General features: G+C 32.4%; 1 protein-coding gene across 1 annotated transcript in view; it reads left to right on the forward strand.

Moving 5' to 3' along the window:
* The window catches only part of LRP1B (LDL receptor related protein 1B), a 1,887,165-nt gene that overhangs the window by 1,693,628 nt on the left and 177,166 nt on the right, over positions 1-16,371 (forward strand). Inside the window, 6 exon segments of the mRNA XM_021076285.1 lie at positions 291-479; positions 1,340-1,488; positions 6,754-6,847; positions 10,453-10,569; positions 10,690-10,809; positions 12,197-12,316. Of these exon segments, the coding sequence (XP_020931944.1) occupies positions 291-479; positions 1,340-1,488; positions 6,754-6,847; positions 10,453-10,569; positions 10,690-10,809; positions 12,197-12,316 (789 nt within the window).

The raw sequence follows: 16,371 nt of genomic DNA on the forward strand, positions 1-16,371 counted from the left end.
TTAAATGTTGGATGTTATTTGTTTCTGGTAAGCAGCCATTACTTGTGAGCAGGATTGCATTCATTTCTTCCCATGGTTGAACCAAGCTAAAGCTGAGCAAAGCAACCTTCTGCGCCAGATCCTGCATTCTCTTAAAGGGTAATAAAGAACCTTGCTGGCCTGACAGGTTGTCATAGCAATTATTCACATGAAGTTCTGTACCAGTTGTATCTGTCAGCCCATGTAGTATTGAATATTTTAACTGGCAGTCTTCCAAGACTGAACATTAATCTTACCATCTCCTATTACAGTCCCTAATCAAGATATTCCAGGGGTGATTGCACTAACATTGTTTGAAGACTACATCTACTGGACTGATGGGAAAACCAAGTCACTCAGCCGTGCCCATAAAACCTCGGGAGCAGACAGACTCTCACTGATTAACTCATGGCATGCCATCACAGATATCCAGGTGTATCATTCTTATAGACAACCTGATGGTAATTATTCTTTCCATGATTTCCATAAATGCATCAACATCTTTTAGTAACATTCCATTTTTATTTTCTTTAAGGTGAAGTGTAATTTATTTTTGAGAAAGATTACCAGATTTCATGATTTAGTATAATCCTACAGAATGAATTCAGTTGATATCAAATACTACTGTTGAGGGATATGGTTAGAAGCTCAAAAATAGTACAAGAATTTATCGAGTGGTTGAAATTATATTAAGGTAAAATGACAATAGTACATGTAGCATGTAGTTGGAGAAGTGAAGACTGCATTCTTGAAATAATTTATTTACAAAATAGTTATAGGATCCCAGTTTCTGGAATTCTGGATAAAGGAACTATTTTTAAGTAGCTCTAGGGATGTAAAAATGAGAAATGTGTCAAGTTTGCTTAAACATATGTTCAGTAGGAATTCCTTCAGGCTGTATGGACTAAAATTTTGACTATTTTACTTAAAACAAACTTTTGGCCTAGAAAACAAAGCCACTGTATTATTAGTTGTATATCATCATTTCATTATTTTATTTTACATTTATATTTCTAAACCTATGTATATATTCATCCCAGATACTGCTAGTCTCTGTTTATTTTTCTAGTGGACACTTTTTTCCTACTAAAATACTTGCTATTGTAGAAATGCATTCTTAAACTTATTTAATAGTAAAATAAATGTCATAGGACAATGAGTAGAACGTGACAAAATAAAATCATATTTATTATCTCAGTGAGTTCTTGATTACAATGTTCTATTAAAGTATAAGTTAAGTTTAAATGTCCTATCCCTAATCTCATATTATATTATTGGCCTTGAGTATCCTGTTTTTCTGTTGTTTCTTTCTCGCCTATAGTCTCCAAACACCTCTGTATGATAAATAATGGAGGTTGCAGTCATCTGTGCCTTTTAGCCCCTGGAAAGACTCACACCTGCGCATGTCCCACCAACTTCTATCTTGCAGCTGATAACAGGACTTGCTTATCCAACTGCACAGCCAGTCAGGTGAGTGGAGGTGTAGCGATCCCTTCATTGCATATGTGAGCAAGTTGTTACAAAGGTTTTGCTTGAGTTTTATTTATTTACTTAAACTGTTTTTTGAAACATCATTTTTTTTTTTGTTTGGTATAAATTAGATAAACATTCCATACATGATAGATAGGGTCACTGAGTAAGGGAAGCGCAAATTGTTAAAATGGGAACTTAGGAAGTACAAATAGAGGTCAAAAGGAAAACAAAAACAAAATTGAAAACTGTTCATACACAGATCTGCAAAGAATAATGGTGCAAGTCATGAGTGGGCACAGCAGAATCGTCAGAGGACATCTGACCTATTCCAAGGTACCAGGAATTGATTGAGGCATAGGGTTAAAGCAAAGATATATGCAGTTTAAACAAACAAAGGAAAAATATTTCTATATAAGCTGCTCTGTAGCACCATCTGCACCTCTCTCATTCCCTTGGAGTAAGTGATATGGAAAAAGTATGTTTGTGAAAAGGAATTTTCTAGATATTTTTATAGAAAAATTATATGATCTAAATAATTTCCTTCTGAAACCTCTTTTTCTTCAAAATGTAATTATTTTCTGTTAGGATATTTCAGATATTAATTTTTCCACTTAGTGGTAGTTTCATAGACCTAACTCATAACTTTCAAAATTTGAACAGAAGTCATAGAAATTTTAAAATTTGATTTTGTTATTCTTGAGTATCTTGTTTAAGGTAAAATTTTTTTGAAGAAATCGTTTGATTTTTTTTAATGACTAAGTTTATTCTTAGAATTCTGTGTTTTGAATTTGCTGGTTTTCCAATTCTGGTAGTGACATCATGGCAACAGACTGCATTTCTCTTAGGGTGTGCTTTTTTTCAAAAAGAAAAATTAATCCTATCTAAACCTGCCTCTTAAGTTATGCCTGTGAGTATGATACATTACAGAACTATACAAATGGAAAAGATTGGGAGTTCCCGTCGTGGCACAGTGGTTAACGAATCCAACTAGGAACCATGAGGTTGTGGGTTTGGTCCCTGCCCTTGCTCAGTGGGTTAAAGATCCGGCGTTGTCGTGAGCTGTGGTGTAGGTTGCAGACACAGCTCGGATCCCACGTTGCTGTGGCTCTGGCGTAGGCCAGAGGCTACAGCTCCTATTCGACCCTAGCCTGGGAACCTCCATATGCCGCGGGAGCGGCCCAAGAAATAGCAAAAGAGACAAAAAAAAAATTCCGTTGAAAAAGATTGGACCTCTTCCAGGAAGCGGTGTGTGTAGTGGTTAAGGGCATAGACTCTGAAGCCAGACTTGCTATGAGTATGATCCTGACTGCTTTTTTTTAAAATGGCTGCACCTGTGGCATATGGAAGTTCCTGAGCTAAGGAGTCAAATCAGAGCTGCAGCTGCAGGGCTACGCCAAATCCACAGCAACACCAGGTCCAACCTGCATCTGCAGCCTGCGCTGCAGTTTATAGCAACACCAAATCCTTAACCCAGTGATCGAGGCCAGGGATTGAACCCACATCCTCATGAACACTATGTCAGGTTCTAAACCCACTGAGCCACAATGGGAACTCCCTGACTCTGCTTTAAATGGGCTGAATTATGTTAGCTTTGTTACTTCTTGTTGCCTCAATTTTCTCATCTCTAAATGAGAATGATAATATTTCCAGGGCATTGTTATGAAGACTGAATGGAAAAGTTCCATTTAGTAAGTAAGTGTTATCCTAGCCCTGCAGTGCAACTAGAATACACTTGCTTATGTGTGCCATTAGTGTGACTGCCGTCAGGGGGTTCTGATGTCTAGCTGAAAACATAGGTCATAGTCTCTTTTTTTCCTTTTTCTTTATAAAATGTATTGTTTGAATTATACTCTTCTAAGTATTTACATAAATAGAATTCCTTATTTTTAGAGAAGTGGAAAATTAAGTCACCGTGAGAGATAAAATAAGCAACCTAATTATTCCTCGAGCTAGAATTTAAGGGAGGTATCACATTTTTAAAAAATATATTAAATCTAATTTCTGTTAATTCTGTTTAGACAAATTTCCAATATAACCTCTAGTTTATTCTGAAATAACCTCTGATCTCTTGATTTAGAGCAGACCAGGGTTACTGTGTTGAGTGAGACCCAACACTGAGGCTGTAGGTGACCTAGGAGAAATGACAACTGTTTCAGCTCCTGATGGTGTGGTGAACCTTGCTAGCCAACTGGAAATAGAGTAAGGTCAGAAGATGCTTGACACATTGATGAAAATCTCAAACAGTAGGACATGGCTAGTAAAACATCAGCCTTCTATAGTCATAAAAGGAACAAGGAAAACCTATACTTATATGTATTCAATAGCAAAAAATCTGCTTAGACAATTAAATGAAAACTTAAGTCAACCTAGAAAAATATTATTCCTGTAACTAAATTACTTCTTGATTTGAAATCAGTGATAATACAACTAAAATATTTAGAACTTTTAAAATACCCTCAATAGTGTTTTTCATGAACTAAAAAAATCAATAATAGCAACACAGAACAATAACAATGAAACTTTATGAATATTTGTTTTCAGCAATAATTCCTAAGGAAAAAAAAAGAGTTAACATTTCATTTGCCTCATATTTAAGGAAAATGTTAATGAAGAATAATATTTCAGCTGACACAATCAATTAGTGGTCCTTGTGAGAGCTGTGGTTTATGCAATCACTTTATTTCAGATTCTTTATGGATGTAATGGGAGGAAAAAAAAGGATGCACTGTACACTTCTCATAGAAAAGTCAGTTCATAGACACAATTTTAGTGAGGTAAATATTAAAATGCTGGAAATAATTTAGGTCCTTCAGAATTATACCATTAAACATTCAGATACAAAAATATTGCATTTTAAATTTATCTTATTAAGGGATTTTAATTTGTTATCATCTGATGATTGTAGCCAATGTTACTGATTTTTAAAAAATTAAATGTTACTGATTTTTTAAAAATTAAAATGGGGAAATCACACCAATAAGAATTTTGTTAGTATTGAAAATGAACATACAAAAATCTGGTAAAAGTTAAGATTAGGTCCAATTATCATAGCACAAATCTTTTTTTTTTTTTTTTTTTTTTTTTTTTTTTTGGTTACTTTAGGGCCACACCTGCAGCATATATTAGTTCCCAGGCTAGGGGTCGAATTGGTACTATGGCTGCCATGAGCCATGTCTGTGACCTGTACCACAGCTCATAGCCACACTGAATCCTTAATCTACTGAGTGAGGCCAGGGATAGAACTTGCATCCTCATGAATACTAGTTGGGAGTGTAACCTACTGAAGCCACAACAGGAACTCCCAACTCAAATCATTTCAAGTACTACATTTAAATCATTTTAATTAGAACAATTTAAAAATATAAACAATGTATTCCAAACTTAATATACTTAATTTTTAAGTGGAGATTTTTCTTGTTTTGAGTAAGCATCACTACATGCGGGATTTGCATTTTATCCATGTCTCCATTTTAGTAGACATGCATTTAGTATTTTCTTTATAGCTTTTTGTGAGTGATAATTGCAGTCTGCAATTTTTTTTATGAAGATATTAGTCTTGGAGAGCATTTTACCATGAAGAATGTTTTATATTTATATTTAGCATTTTTTTAAGTTACTCTAAGTATATAAAAAAAAAAGAAGCCCAGACACAAAAAAGAGATCTTCCTCTGAGAGTAATGAATAAAATGTGGATTAACGTGAAAAGTAGTAATAAGTATATATTTACCCTGGCCTTCTCTTAACTCAAAACCTTTTTATGTCCTAATTAATAATGAAATGGTAGTAAAAAAATTTAAAAATAAAATGGTGAGCAAAATTATTGTGTTATATAGTATTCCAAAAGTTTGTGATTATTTAAATCAGAAATATTTGGTGAATTTTAAAATATGTATTAAGATATTTTTCAAATCTTGATTGGGAAGACTTTGAATATACTCAGGAGACTTGAAATCATCTTACTAATGTACTTTGATATACTCTAATGACTGGAAATGTTTAATGTTCAGGGCAATTGCTTTCAGAGTTAGCCTTGTATCCCCAGACAGTTACTATCTATAGAAGTAATATTTTTCCTCTGGTTATTTATGAAAACCACAACAAGAACAGCCACAGAGAAAATCAGTTGAACAGGGAGAACTTCCCTTGGATTCACAGTGCTCTATTCCCTCTTATATTGCCACTGAGGGAAAAAATGTACTCTCATAAATATTCTAAATATATATATATATATATATATAATGTACTCATAAATATTCTAAATATATATGTATATTATATATATATATATAAATCTACCATAAATTAATTTCATAATATCCATAGAGGTTCAGTAAAGGCTAGCATCAAATTATATACTACTTGAAGAAAGTATTTAAAAGAACCAATTTTTAGCTTGTTAGTCTATTTTCATTAGAGAATTGAACCTGGGTTATATATTTCTCTGTGACAAATTTATCTGGCATGCAACATGCTAAGTAAATGCACATGGGGAATTACAACAGAAACACTTAAAAAATAAAATAATAATATTTAGAAAATATGTAATATTTTCAGTTTCAGAAGAAAAAAAAAATGAGGTGCCAGAAGAAATCTATTAAATTGTTTTTTTTTTTTTAATGGCAATTATTTCAGATGCAAGGGCTCTCTGTATCAAAAGTGTGATTTTCTTTAGTTTCTTCTAACTTATGAAGGTATGCCTGGAACTGAATTTTGCTGGAAAAATGAAAACTTTGTGGTCTGAGATCATAAGTAATAAATTGACTGAATTTTCTTGATCCTTGTGTGTAGTTAGCCAATAGTGAAGTTAGCGGGAATAATAATTTAAATTAATTAAATTTGTTAAATTAAGTCAAATTAACTAAATTAATTCAATTTAATACCTCTTCCTGACATTCCTCCTGATTTTTACCCCTATTCAGCATTTAGAAAACTTTTCTGTAGAGGCCCAAGTAATAACTATGTTGGGCTTTGCAGGCCACATGGTCTCTGTGGCAGCTGCTAAACAGTTGTGGTGAGAAGGCAGCCACAATCATGAGTTTCTCCATGATTTTCCTGAACAATGTGCTTTTCTATAGGTCATTTGCTGCTTGTCATGAATTTATTCACTATTTAGGAATGCTCTAATAGTACCACAGTTCACATTAACATCAAGAGGGTAGGCTAGGCTGCTCTGCCCTGCTGAGTTTTTAAATATCCATTAATCCATTATATAGGAGTAGGGTTCTTCAATTTTATTTTTATTATTTTTTCTTTTTCTCAAAGTTTCGTTGCAAAACTGATAAATGTATTCCATTCTGGTGGAAATGTGACACCGTGGATGACTGTGGTGATGGATCGGACGAACCAGATGACTGTCGTGAGTACATGGTTGATGGAGGAAGTTAGAATTTAGACCTTCTTAAGTCCTAGACCTGGAAAAAGGAAGCTAGATCTTAGGTTTTGTCTTCTGATAGTTTCCAAAATTGAAATAGAAAGATTTTATATGTCAGTAGTTTAAAAATACAGCAAAAATTGTTGCAATGTCTTGCATATGTCTCTGATCAGTATTATATTTGCAATGACACTGTCAGCAATTTGTGTTAGCTTTCTCTTTCTCAATTTTTTCAACTTGTACAATGACTAAATTCTTGATGTAGTGGTGAGTATAGTAAAAATCAGCATGATTTTGACCTAATACGTCACTAAATTGGAATAAAAATGGGCAGGTTTTCAGAATGCTGCTCAATGACTGAAATATTGCCTTAAAGGGATACAATTCTTCAGCTTTTCTGTCAGTATTAAAAGTAAGATCTTTCCAATATAACTCATTAGTTTGCAGTTAGGTAATTTAGTATGCTCTTAGTGGCTGCCTTCAAGTAACTACCAATTACATCTTGAAATTTCACTGTCATTGGCATGGTTAGGTCAAATTTTTTTAGCTATCTTTGGTAACCTAGGTTATAATGAACAATCAGCAGACTTTTCCGTATTAGCCTTTTGTAGTTCACTCCATGGGTCACTCCAATACTGTCCTGTCAAGTTGAAGGTGCTTATAGTCAATCATGATAATTCTCTCAGCATCCCAGTGAATGGTTGCCATCATTTGGTCTTGACAATTGAGTTCAAGATCCTTAGGTTGCACTAAAGAAAGACATTGCCCTATCTCAGTGAAACTAGCTACTTTCTGCTATAGAACTCTCTACCACATAATTACAAAACTATTTCAAATTTAGGGCCTATAGATAGATGTACTTGTGACCATTTCTCTGGTCACAGTCAAGAGTCTCAAACATTTGAAATTTCTACATATTTCACTTATATGTTTGAAAGCAGCAAATAATATATTCAATAAGAGGGAAAAAGTTATAAAAGTCATTGCTCTTCTAATATTATTTTTCCATTTCTGAAAGGTCCATTGCCCTTTGATTTTTTTAGTATAGGTTTTGTTTTCACTGTGATGGACAGTATATGAAGAGTAGTATCTGTATTCTACTATGCCTGAATTATTCTTTTTTAAGTTATTGAATTAAAAAGAATATTAAGGAACAAGACACTATGTTGGTCACTTGATATTTAGGTAACTTAAAATTAAAAATTTTAATTTCCCCACAATAAACTTTCCTGTAATATATTAAAATAAATACAACTTATTTTTTAATTGATAGAAATAAACAAGAATATATGTTAATTTCATTCTCATAATTAGATGGTCTTTCCTGTCCAGATTTACTAAAGTGTTTTTTGAGGAATTATCATCATAATGACCAATAGACAAAGTCAATGCTTTGTGACTTTGCTCTCCTTTCTAAAATATTTACAGCTTCTGAATTCTAATTTTAATCTTGACTGAAATTTCTGGCTATAACCAAACTGATATGAAAAATTAGCTAAGATTTAATGTGATGATTTTTTTATATTTACCCACTTTTAGAATATTTGGTGAACAAATATGACTGTAACATCTTTTGAGAGGAAACAAACAAACATCTGGTATCTGAGAGTCTCTGTATGATCCTTATCCTGGTTAAATACCACTACTACACATTTTTATTGGTGACATTATTTCTGTGCTCTTTTAGGAAATGATCTATTACTTAGAGTTGATGGGTTAACAGCATTGAACATTTGTAGGCATGACACTTTATTTTGAGAGTCATGGTGAGATAGAAAATGATGTGCATAATAAGTCTGTGGAGTGTTTAAAATTCATTTTTGAGTAGGTGCATCATCAAAATTTTCAGTATTAAAAGTCAATGACAGTTCCTATAATTTCACCTGAAAAATCAGAAAAGCTTGATCCTAGCTACAATAATGTTATTTACACAAATGTAGGTTAAAAGTGATGTATCAAATAATTCCCTGACATCATAAGTTTGTAATTAACATTTCCTATAATATTTTAATACACAAAGGTTCATTCTAGATACATTAAAAGTCACATAGGCTTTCTCATTATTTAACAGGCATTGAAACTCCTTAAGTCATTATAGCCCTTCTTATGGGAGAGTTGTGGATAAACTCACTTGCAGTGGACAAGATGACCATGGAGATGAGGAAGATGAAAGGGACTGTCATAAGTCACCCCAAAATGTCCTGTTTTATCTTCCTTCTGACTCTGAAATGAAATTGGTGTAAAATTTAATATTGTGCACAGTAAATTTATACAGTATAGAAAAATACAATAGCAATTATGGGCAAATAATTATTGAAGGAAATCATGTATGAAGCAACAGGAAATAGAAGAAATATACATTCAGAGCATGAGAAAATTAAGTATCACCCAGTTTAAACATTTAGTGTGATTAATTAATAAATATTATAAATTGAAAGTAAATGATTTTCAACATGTTAGAACTCACTTCTATGGAAGTCATGTACAAGAGTTTTTTTAATGTTAAGGAACATTTAATTAGTATTTTAATTATAAAAGCATAATTTATTTTCCAAAGAAAGTTTGAAATATAATTTGTTAATGTTTGATTGACTTATTTGAACTAATAAACATCATATTATTAATCTCAAAGTCAGTGATTAGTAACATACATTAGGATCATTTGTCAAAAGATAAGTGTTTTATTGTAAACAGCATAGTTTGTGAGAAGACTTCAGAGTCAGATATGGATTTAACTTCACCTCTGGCATTTGAAACGAATATTTTGGGTGAATTATTACCCATGAGAATTACTTTCCTCATTTATAAAATGGCCATAGTGATGCCCGGGTGAAAAGGTTATAATGAGATTCAGTTAGTAACTATATGTGAAAGGGCCTAGCCCAGTGCTGACACAAAGTAGATATTTAGTAGAGCCTACTTTATTATTATTATTATTTACATAAACCCAAAGAATACAGCAAAAACTGCCTTATAATCTAGGAGTCATTTATTATAATAACGTATGTATGGTATATAAAAACTTTGTTTATTAGATATTGTCCTTATGGATTAAGAGGATTATGGGAATATACATCAACAATTCTGATATAAAATATGACAGTTATAGAAAGCATTTGCTTAAAGTAATGCTAAGGAATGTATATATTGAGGGAAGATATTCCTCTCTTAACAAACAAACAAAGCGAAGTTATCAAATAGAAATCATTTTTTAAGTGATACTAGAATAAATTTTTAAAAATTACAATAAATTGTGCTCTGTTACTTCATTGTGCTCTCAATACCATGTCGTTGAGATGAAGAGACATTTATGTCTTAAACATATATATGTAAATATATATGATATACTTAATGTTGTTAATATCTTTCTTCTTACCATTGGTTTATCAAATGCAAAATGGGCTGAGCTGCTTGTAGTTTAACTGCATATCTGAATCTAATAGCTTTCTGGATGTGGGACATTCACATTGTGTACTAGGATATGTTTAATGTAGTAATATAATAAATACGTTGAGTGTCAGAAAAGCTCTATTTAAGAAGTCATGAGCTAAGATTGTCATTCCATGATACTTGTACATTTCCTCCTCTAGCGGAATTTAAGTGTCAGCCAGGCCGATTTCAGTGTGGAACTGGGCTCTGTGCTCTGCCCGCTTTCATCTGTGATGGAGAAAATGACTGCGGGGACAATTCTGATGAACTCAACTGTGGTAGGTGATTACATTCTTAACTAAGGGACATAAATCTAATCCTTAACTAATTATGTCTTCACTGATTTAAATTCAGAGACAGACTTTAGCATACATTTTTTTGTTCTCTCTATATTTTAGATACACATGTCTGCCTCTCAGGTCAATTCAAGTGTACCAGGAACCAGAAATGTATCCCAGTAAATCTCAGATGCAATGGGCAAGATGACTGTGGGGATGAGGAAGATGAAAAGGACTGTCGTAAGTCATCTCTAACAGTTCTGTCTCACATCTGACTCCCAACTGAAATTGGTCTAAAAGCTATTATTGTTTACCATACATTTATACAGTATAGAAATTATAACTGCAGTGACAGGCAGATAATTTAAGGAGGTTTCTTATTGGGATGGATTATTTAAGAAATAATATAAAAATAGAAAATTAAAATATGGGAGATCTTTACTTAAAAAGCTACCTTGAAACTATGACAAACATGAAAAAAACATATATTCATCTACATTATCTTTAAGAGAAGCAGTAAAAACAAAATTACAGGTGATTATGGCACTTTTAAAAAGAAAAAAAAATTTACCATACTAAATAGCTACAGGTAATTTTCTTCTGTTGAGTTAATTAGTTACTTGAAATCAACTCCATTTTAATTAGAGTTTTTCCCAGTAATAACATATTGAATGATAAGAAGTAAAAATATGAGCAAAACAGCCTAACAAAATTACTTATTAAAAAAGGTAAATAATACTCCTTCTAATGTATCTTAACAAGCTATTTTATAAAGCAATAGTAAAATATTTTTCCTTCGGTCGATCTCTTATTTCAATCTCTCATCAAAAATAAATATACATTAAATGGAAGCAAAGGAGTGTACATCTTGTGCACACATGCACTTAGGTAGGGAGACACACACACACCCACAGAGAAACTGAACGATGGAGCACCTGTCACGTTTAAGGTTTCAACAGAATTACTATCAACATTCCTGTCTTTCTAAAGTTTTATTATTCCTCTAAAACTTTTATCAGTAAATAATGTGCAGTCATCCAGCAATTTGATTAAGATGGTGCATTCAGAATAAAGTCAGTACCAGTTCTTTATGGTTAGCCATTCTAGAAGCTGATCCATTAAACTGCTAGGATTTGTGAAGCAGTTTATAGTTTGAGTCAGATGTTCCCCTCTTCCCTCAATCTCAACACAGCTAAAAGTTTTGATAAATTTCATGCTTTTTATTTCCTCATTCACTAATATCTTCCAGTTTTAGTCATTTTCTCTCCATACAAATGCATATATATAAATCCTTAAATTTATTTATCTGGAAAAAAATTATTCTGAAAGACCTTGAATTCTTTATTTTTAAATTAGTTTCAAGATATCTAATCACGATAGGGTTGTTTTGAAAATTCTGAGTTTTATCAAATGCATCATTATAGAACTATGTTTTATTTATGGTGAATTGATAATAAGAATTCATTATAGATAATTAAAAGTTAAAAAACTCCTCACTTTCAGAAACTTATTAATTAAAAGATGATGTATTTTCATTTGACTGACAAACATTTGTTTGTCTGATTGCTTAAGTAAAATGTCTGTTCTTGTCCAAAGCTACATTTCAATAGATGTTTTTCTTCTTAAGCTGAAAACAGCTGTTCTCCAGACTATTTCCAATGTAAAACCACCAAACATTGCATTTCGAAGCTGTGGGTTTGTGATGAGGATCCAGATTGTGCAGACGCATCAGACGAGGCCAACTGTGGTGAGTGTTTTATGACCATGGACCTTACCCATTATATGTGTATCATCATCTTAGATGGCCATAGTGAGATGAATATGAACACAATTCTGATACAACTAAAGTCTTACATGAGAAAGTTTTGTCTCCATGTTCATAGAGTCAACAACCTCAGGTTAGCTGTTTCATAAAAAGCATGGAGGAATAAGGCAGAAAGGTAAGTATTGTTCAGTATTAGTCAAAACTATTTCTAAAAAGACAGATTTAAAAGGAAGGATAGACTGTTTTCTTATGTTCAAGTATGGGCATGGTATAAGCATTTAATGGATAAAAACAATGAAACACTATTGTCATATTGTTCTAGACTTTATTTTTGGATTTTTCATTTATGCAATGATTGTTGTTCATTCTTAAACATGGTGAGAAAAATAGGAAATTATAATAAAAGTATCTATTCTGTTTTAATAAATGATAGAAATTACTTGTTAGCATTTACTTCTGAAACATTAATATTTTCACCTAAAATCAACTATTTTATTTACAGTTTTCATTATTTAATTAACATGGCAGAAATGGAGAACATAGACAAAATTGTGTTAAATGCATTTACTAGATTGCATACTACTCAACGCTTCTGGGAAAAATCAAAGTAATGAAAAACCTTTAGATTCTTTGATATCCTTTTATATTGAACAACACTCATGAGATATATTCATAATCACTGGCAGTAATGTGTCTTTAAGTGGCTTTTATTTTCTAATCCTGTCACCATATGACTGTGTCTTCAGGACAGCAATTAGTATGGCTTATCACTTTATAGTATTGTAAAAACACCATTTACCACTTTGTGGAAACCGTCTTCATAATCAATTATGTAGACCTCAAACTACGTTTATCACCAATTTGTCCCTAACAGTTACCAATGATGTTTGCAGACTAGTTTATATTACTGGTTTTTTGCCCTGTTGTCTTTTGCCTTTTTTTTTTTTTTTAACCAAAGCAACCTGAAATAATGACTTATATTAGTTATCTAGATAACTTATTGGCTGAAAGGTTTTTTTGTATTTTGTTCTTCTTCTTCCTCTTCACTTTGCGTGATTTAATAAATTTGATGCATTATATTGTTCAAGTTCATATTTATCAATCATCATAATAACATTAATGCAAAATATTTATTTGGTGTTTACCATATGGCGAAGGAAATATGTTAAAGGCCTTACAGTGATTATTTCACTTAATCTCTTTATTATCTCTATGTTATGGATGAAAAAAGTGAGGCCAAAGGAGTAAGTTGCCCCAAATCCCATAGCTAGCAAGTGGTGAAATTGGGCATGGGGGAGGATTTGAATCTAGGGTTACTTGACATCAAAGCATCTTCTCTGTGAACATAGCATAAATCTACCTTATCATTTCTCTATAAAGAAAAAATATTTAAATGTTTTCTGAAACAAAGCCACAGTTATTGCTGTGGGTTCCAAACCAGTATACAAACACATACATACATATAGAAAAAAGGGGAAAGATGAAGGAATATGACCATCTGATTTGTCTTTAGCCCACTGTAAAATTTTATTGTGGGCATATGTAATTTAAAGAAACTTCTACATTATATTTTAGCATGGTATTTATCAAACCTAATTTTTGAAAATGCTAAAAGACTTCCTCCTTCCCTATTCTTTTCTCTTCAATAAATATAAACATTCCATGTATTTTTTAATATATTATTCTAGTAATACCTTTGCAGGATGGTTCCTCTTTTAATGTTTTAATGAGTGGGAAAGAAACATTCCTTAAAGATTAACCCTATCATGCTAAGGCCATATTGTTTGAATCCGAGTTACATGTTTCTTTGTGGATGAGAATGGGCCTGCCTAGAAAAGGGAATGTGTTTCACCATTTCTCATGTCAAGTGACCTAGCAAGATATCGCATAGACGTGTGAAATAATATTGATGACAGGCGTATTCTTTGTTGCAAGACCTCCATTTGCAACCCATTTATTTTATTTTACTTTTTTAATTTATTTTTTTAAATTTTTTTATTTATTTATTTTCCCACTGTACAGTATGGGGACCAAGTTACACATACATGTATACATACTTTTTCCTCCCATTGTTGTGTTGCAATGTAAGTATCTAGATAGTTCTCAATGCTACACAGTAGGATCTCACTGTAAATCCATTCCAAGAGCAATAGTTTGCATCTGTTAACCCCAAGTTCCCTATCCCTCCATTTTTTTTATTGCTTTCTGTACTTTCTTAGCTCAGTCCTCAGTTTAAGGGGAGATTCTCTTTTAAGCTTAAGAGTTCATCTAGCCCTTACATCTTATTTCTCAACACCAATATTTATACTAATCTATAGTTTTATATCTAATTGACTTCTGTCAGTTCTAAAGCTCCAGCGTTGTAGTTTGTTTTGCCTTGACCTAAATTAAACAATTTGCTTTGTTTTGCTTTTAATTATGTAAGTAAAATTAATGTAAAAGCAGGTACACAAGGGAGAGAGAGACAGAGACATTATGGGAAAGCCTAACAGAACAGAGCACAGCAACTTAATACAAACAAAATACACATGTAATGTGGGGAGATAAATAAACAGGATGTGTAAATATTTTTTAATGTAATTTTTATATTTATCAGAATACCATGTGTTTATTGAATTGAGCCCAGTGTAACTTTTGAGATCTTATGAATACTTGCAAATTTGAGTATTCACTATGTATAAAAATTATATGTTAATTATTTCTAGATTAGCATAAGGAGGCTTTGAAACCACTTTGAACAAATGAAGACTAAATATAGTTTAGGATTCTTTGTAATAATCTAGTCATGGTGAGATTTTTGAATTTAAAAATTAGCTACATAATTTCCCATCATACTATACCTAGTTTTTGAGACGGTTAAATTTGAGTCCATTAAAGCTAACTTGGTACATTTGGATCTAAACTCAAAAGTGTTTTTAAAACACCTTTTAATTCTATTTCTGAGTAAGGATTTATGTAAATCTATGCTACCTTACATTCACAGCAAGATAAAGTGGCACAGTTTTATCTGCAGGTTCCACATCAGCAGATGTGAAGGGCCAACTGAATTCAGCCACTTTACGTAAAGGACTTGAGAATTCGTGGATCATGGTATCCACTAGGATTCTGGAACTAACACCTGTGGTTACCAAGGGAGGATTGTCGTTGTAGCATTATTTTATGTGTTGGTAATAGTTATCATAAAATTACTTCTTTTGCCTGAAATTTTTTATTCTTTTCTTACCTATGCCCAAAGAAAAACAAGCTTTTAAAAATGGAGGGAGTTTCTTTTGTGGTTCAGTGGGTCAAGAACTCGACATTGTCTCCATAAAGATGTGGGTTCTATCCCTGACTCACTCAGTGGGTAAAGGATCCAACATTGCCAAGAGCTGCAGTGTAGGTTGCAGATGCAGCTCAGATCTGGCGCTGTTGTGGCTGTGGTGTAGGCCTATAGCTGCAGCTCTGATTCGATCCCTAGCTTGAGAACTTCCATATGTTGCAGGTGTGGCTGTAAAAATAAAATATGTATATAAAAATGTACATATACTCATTTTTACTAGATGAATGTTGTTACTCTTGGAAAGCTGTTTCAGTAATTTTTAAATTTTATTGGCGTATAAATTCTTATAATGTGTTATTTTCAGATATATAGCAAAGTAATATATATATACACATATGTGTATACACACACGCACACATGCACACACGCACACATATTCTTTTCCAGATTCTTTTTCTTATAGTGTATTACAAAATAGTGAGTAGAGTTCCTGTGCTCTACAGTAGGTTCATATTAGTTATCTATTTTATATATGCCATCTGTATATGTTAATATAGTATTGGGCCAATACCACTTTTGAATGCCTGACCGCAAGTAGAATACTCCAATTGTGGCAGCTCTGGGATTTTCATTCAGAATCTCAGTTGTAAGTTTGCTTCTGCCTCCTGTTTTCTATTTTAGGAATGAAATGTGGATTTAGGAATTTGACAGATCTGTACTAGATTCATACTTCTGCTTTGTAATCAGAATTTAAACTTGTCTAAAATTTGACTCTTTT

Source organism: Sus scrofa, chromosome 15, assembly GCF_000003025.6.
Source record: "Sus scrofa isolate TJ Tabasco breed Duroc chromosome 15, Sscrofa11.1, whole genome shotgun sequence".
NCBI lineage: Eukaryota > Metazoa > Chordata > Mammalia > Artiodactyla > Suidae > Sus > Sus scrofa.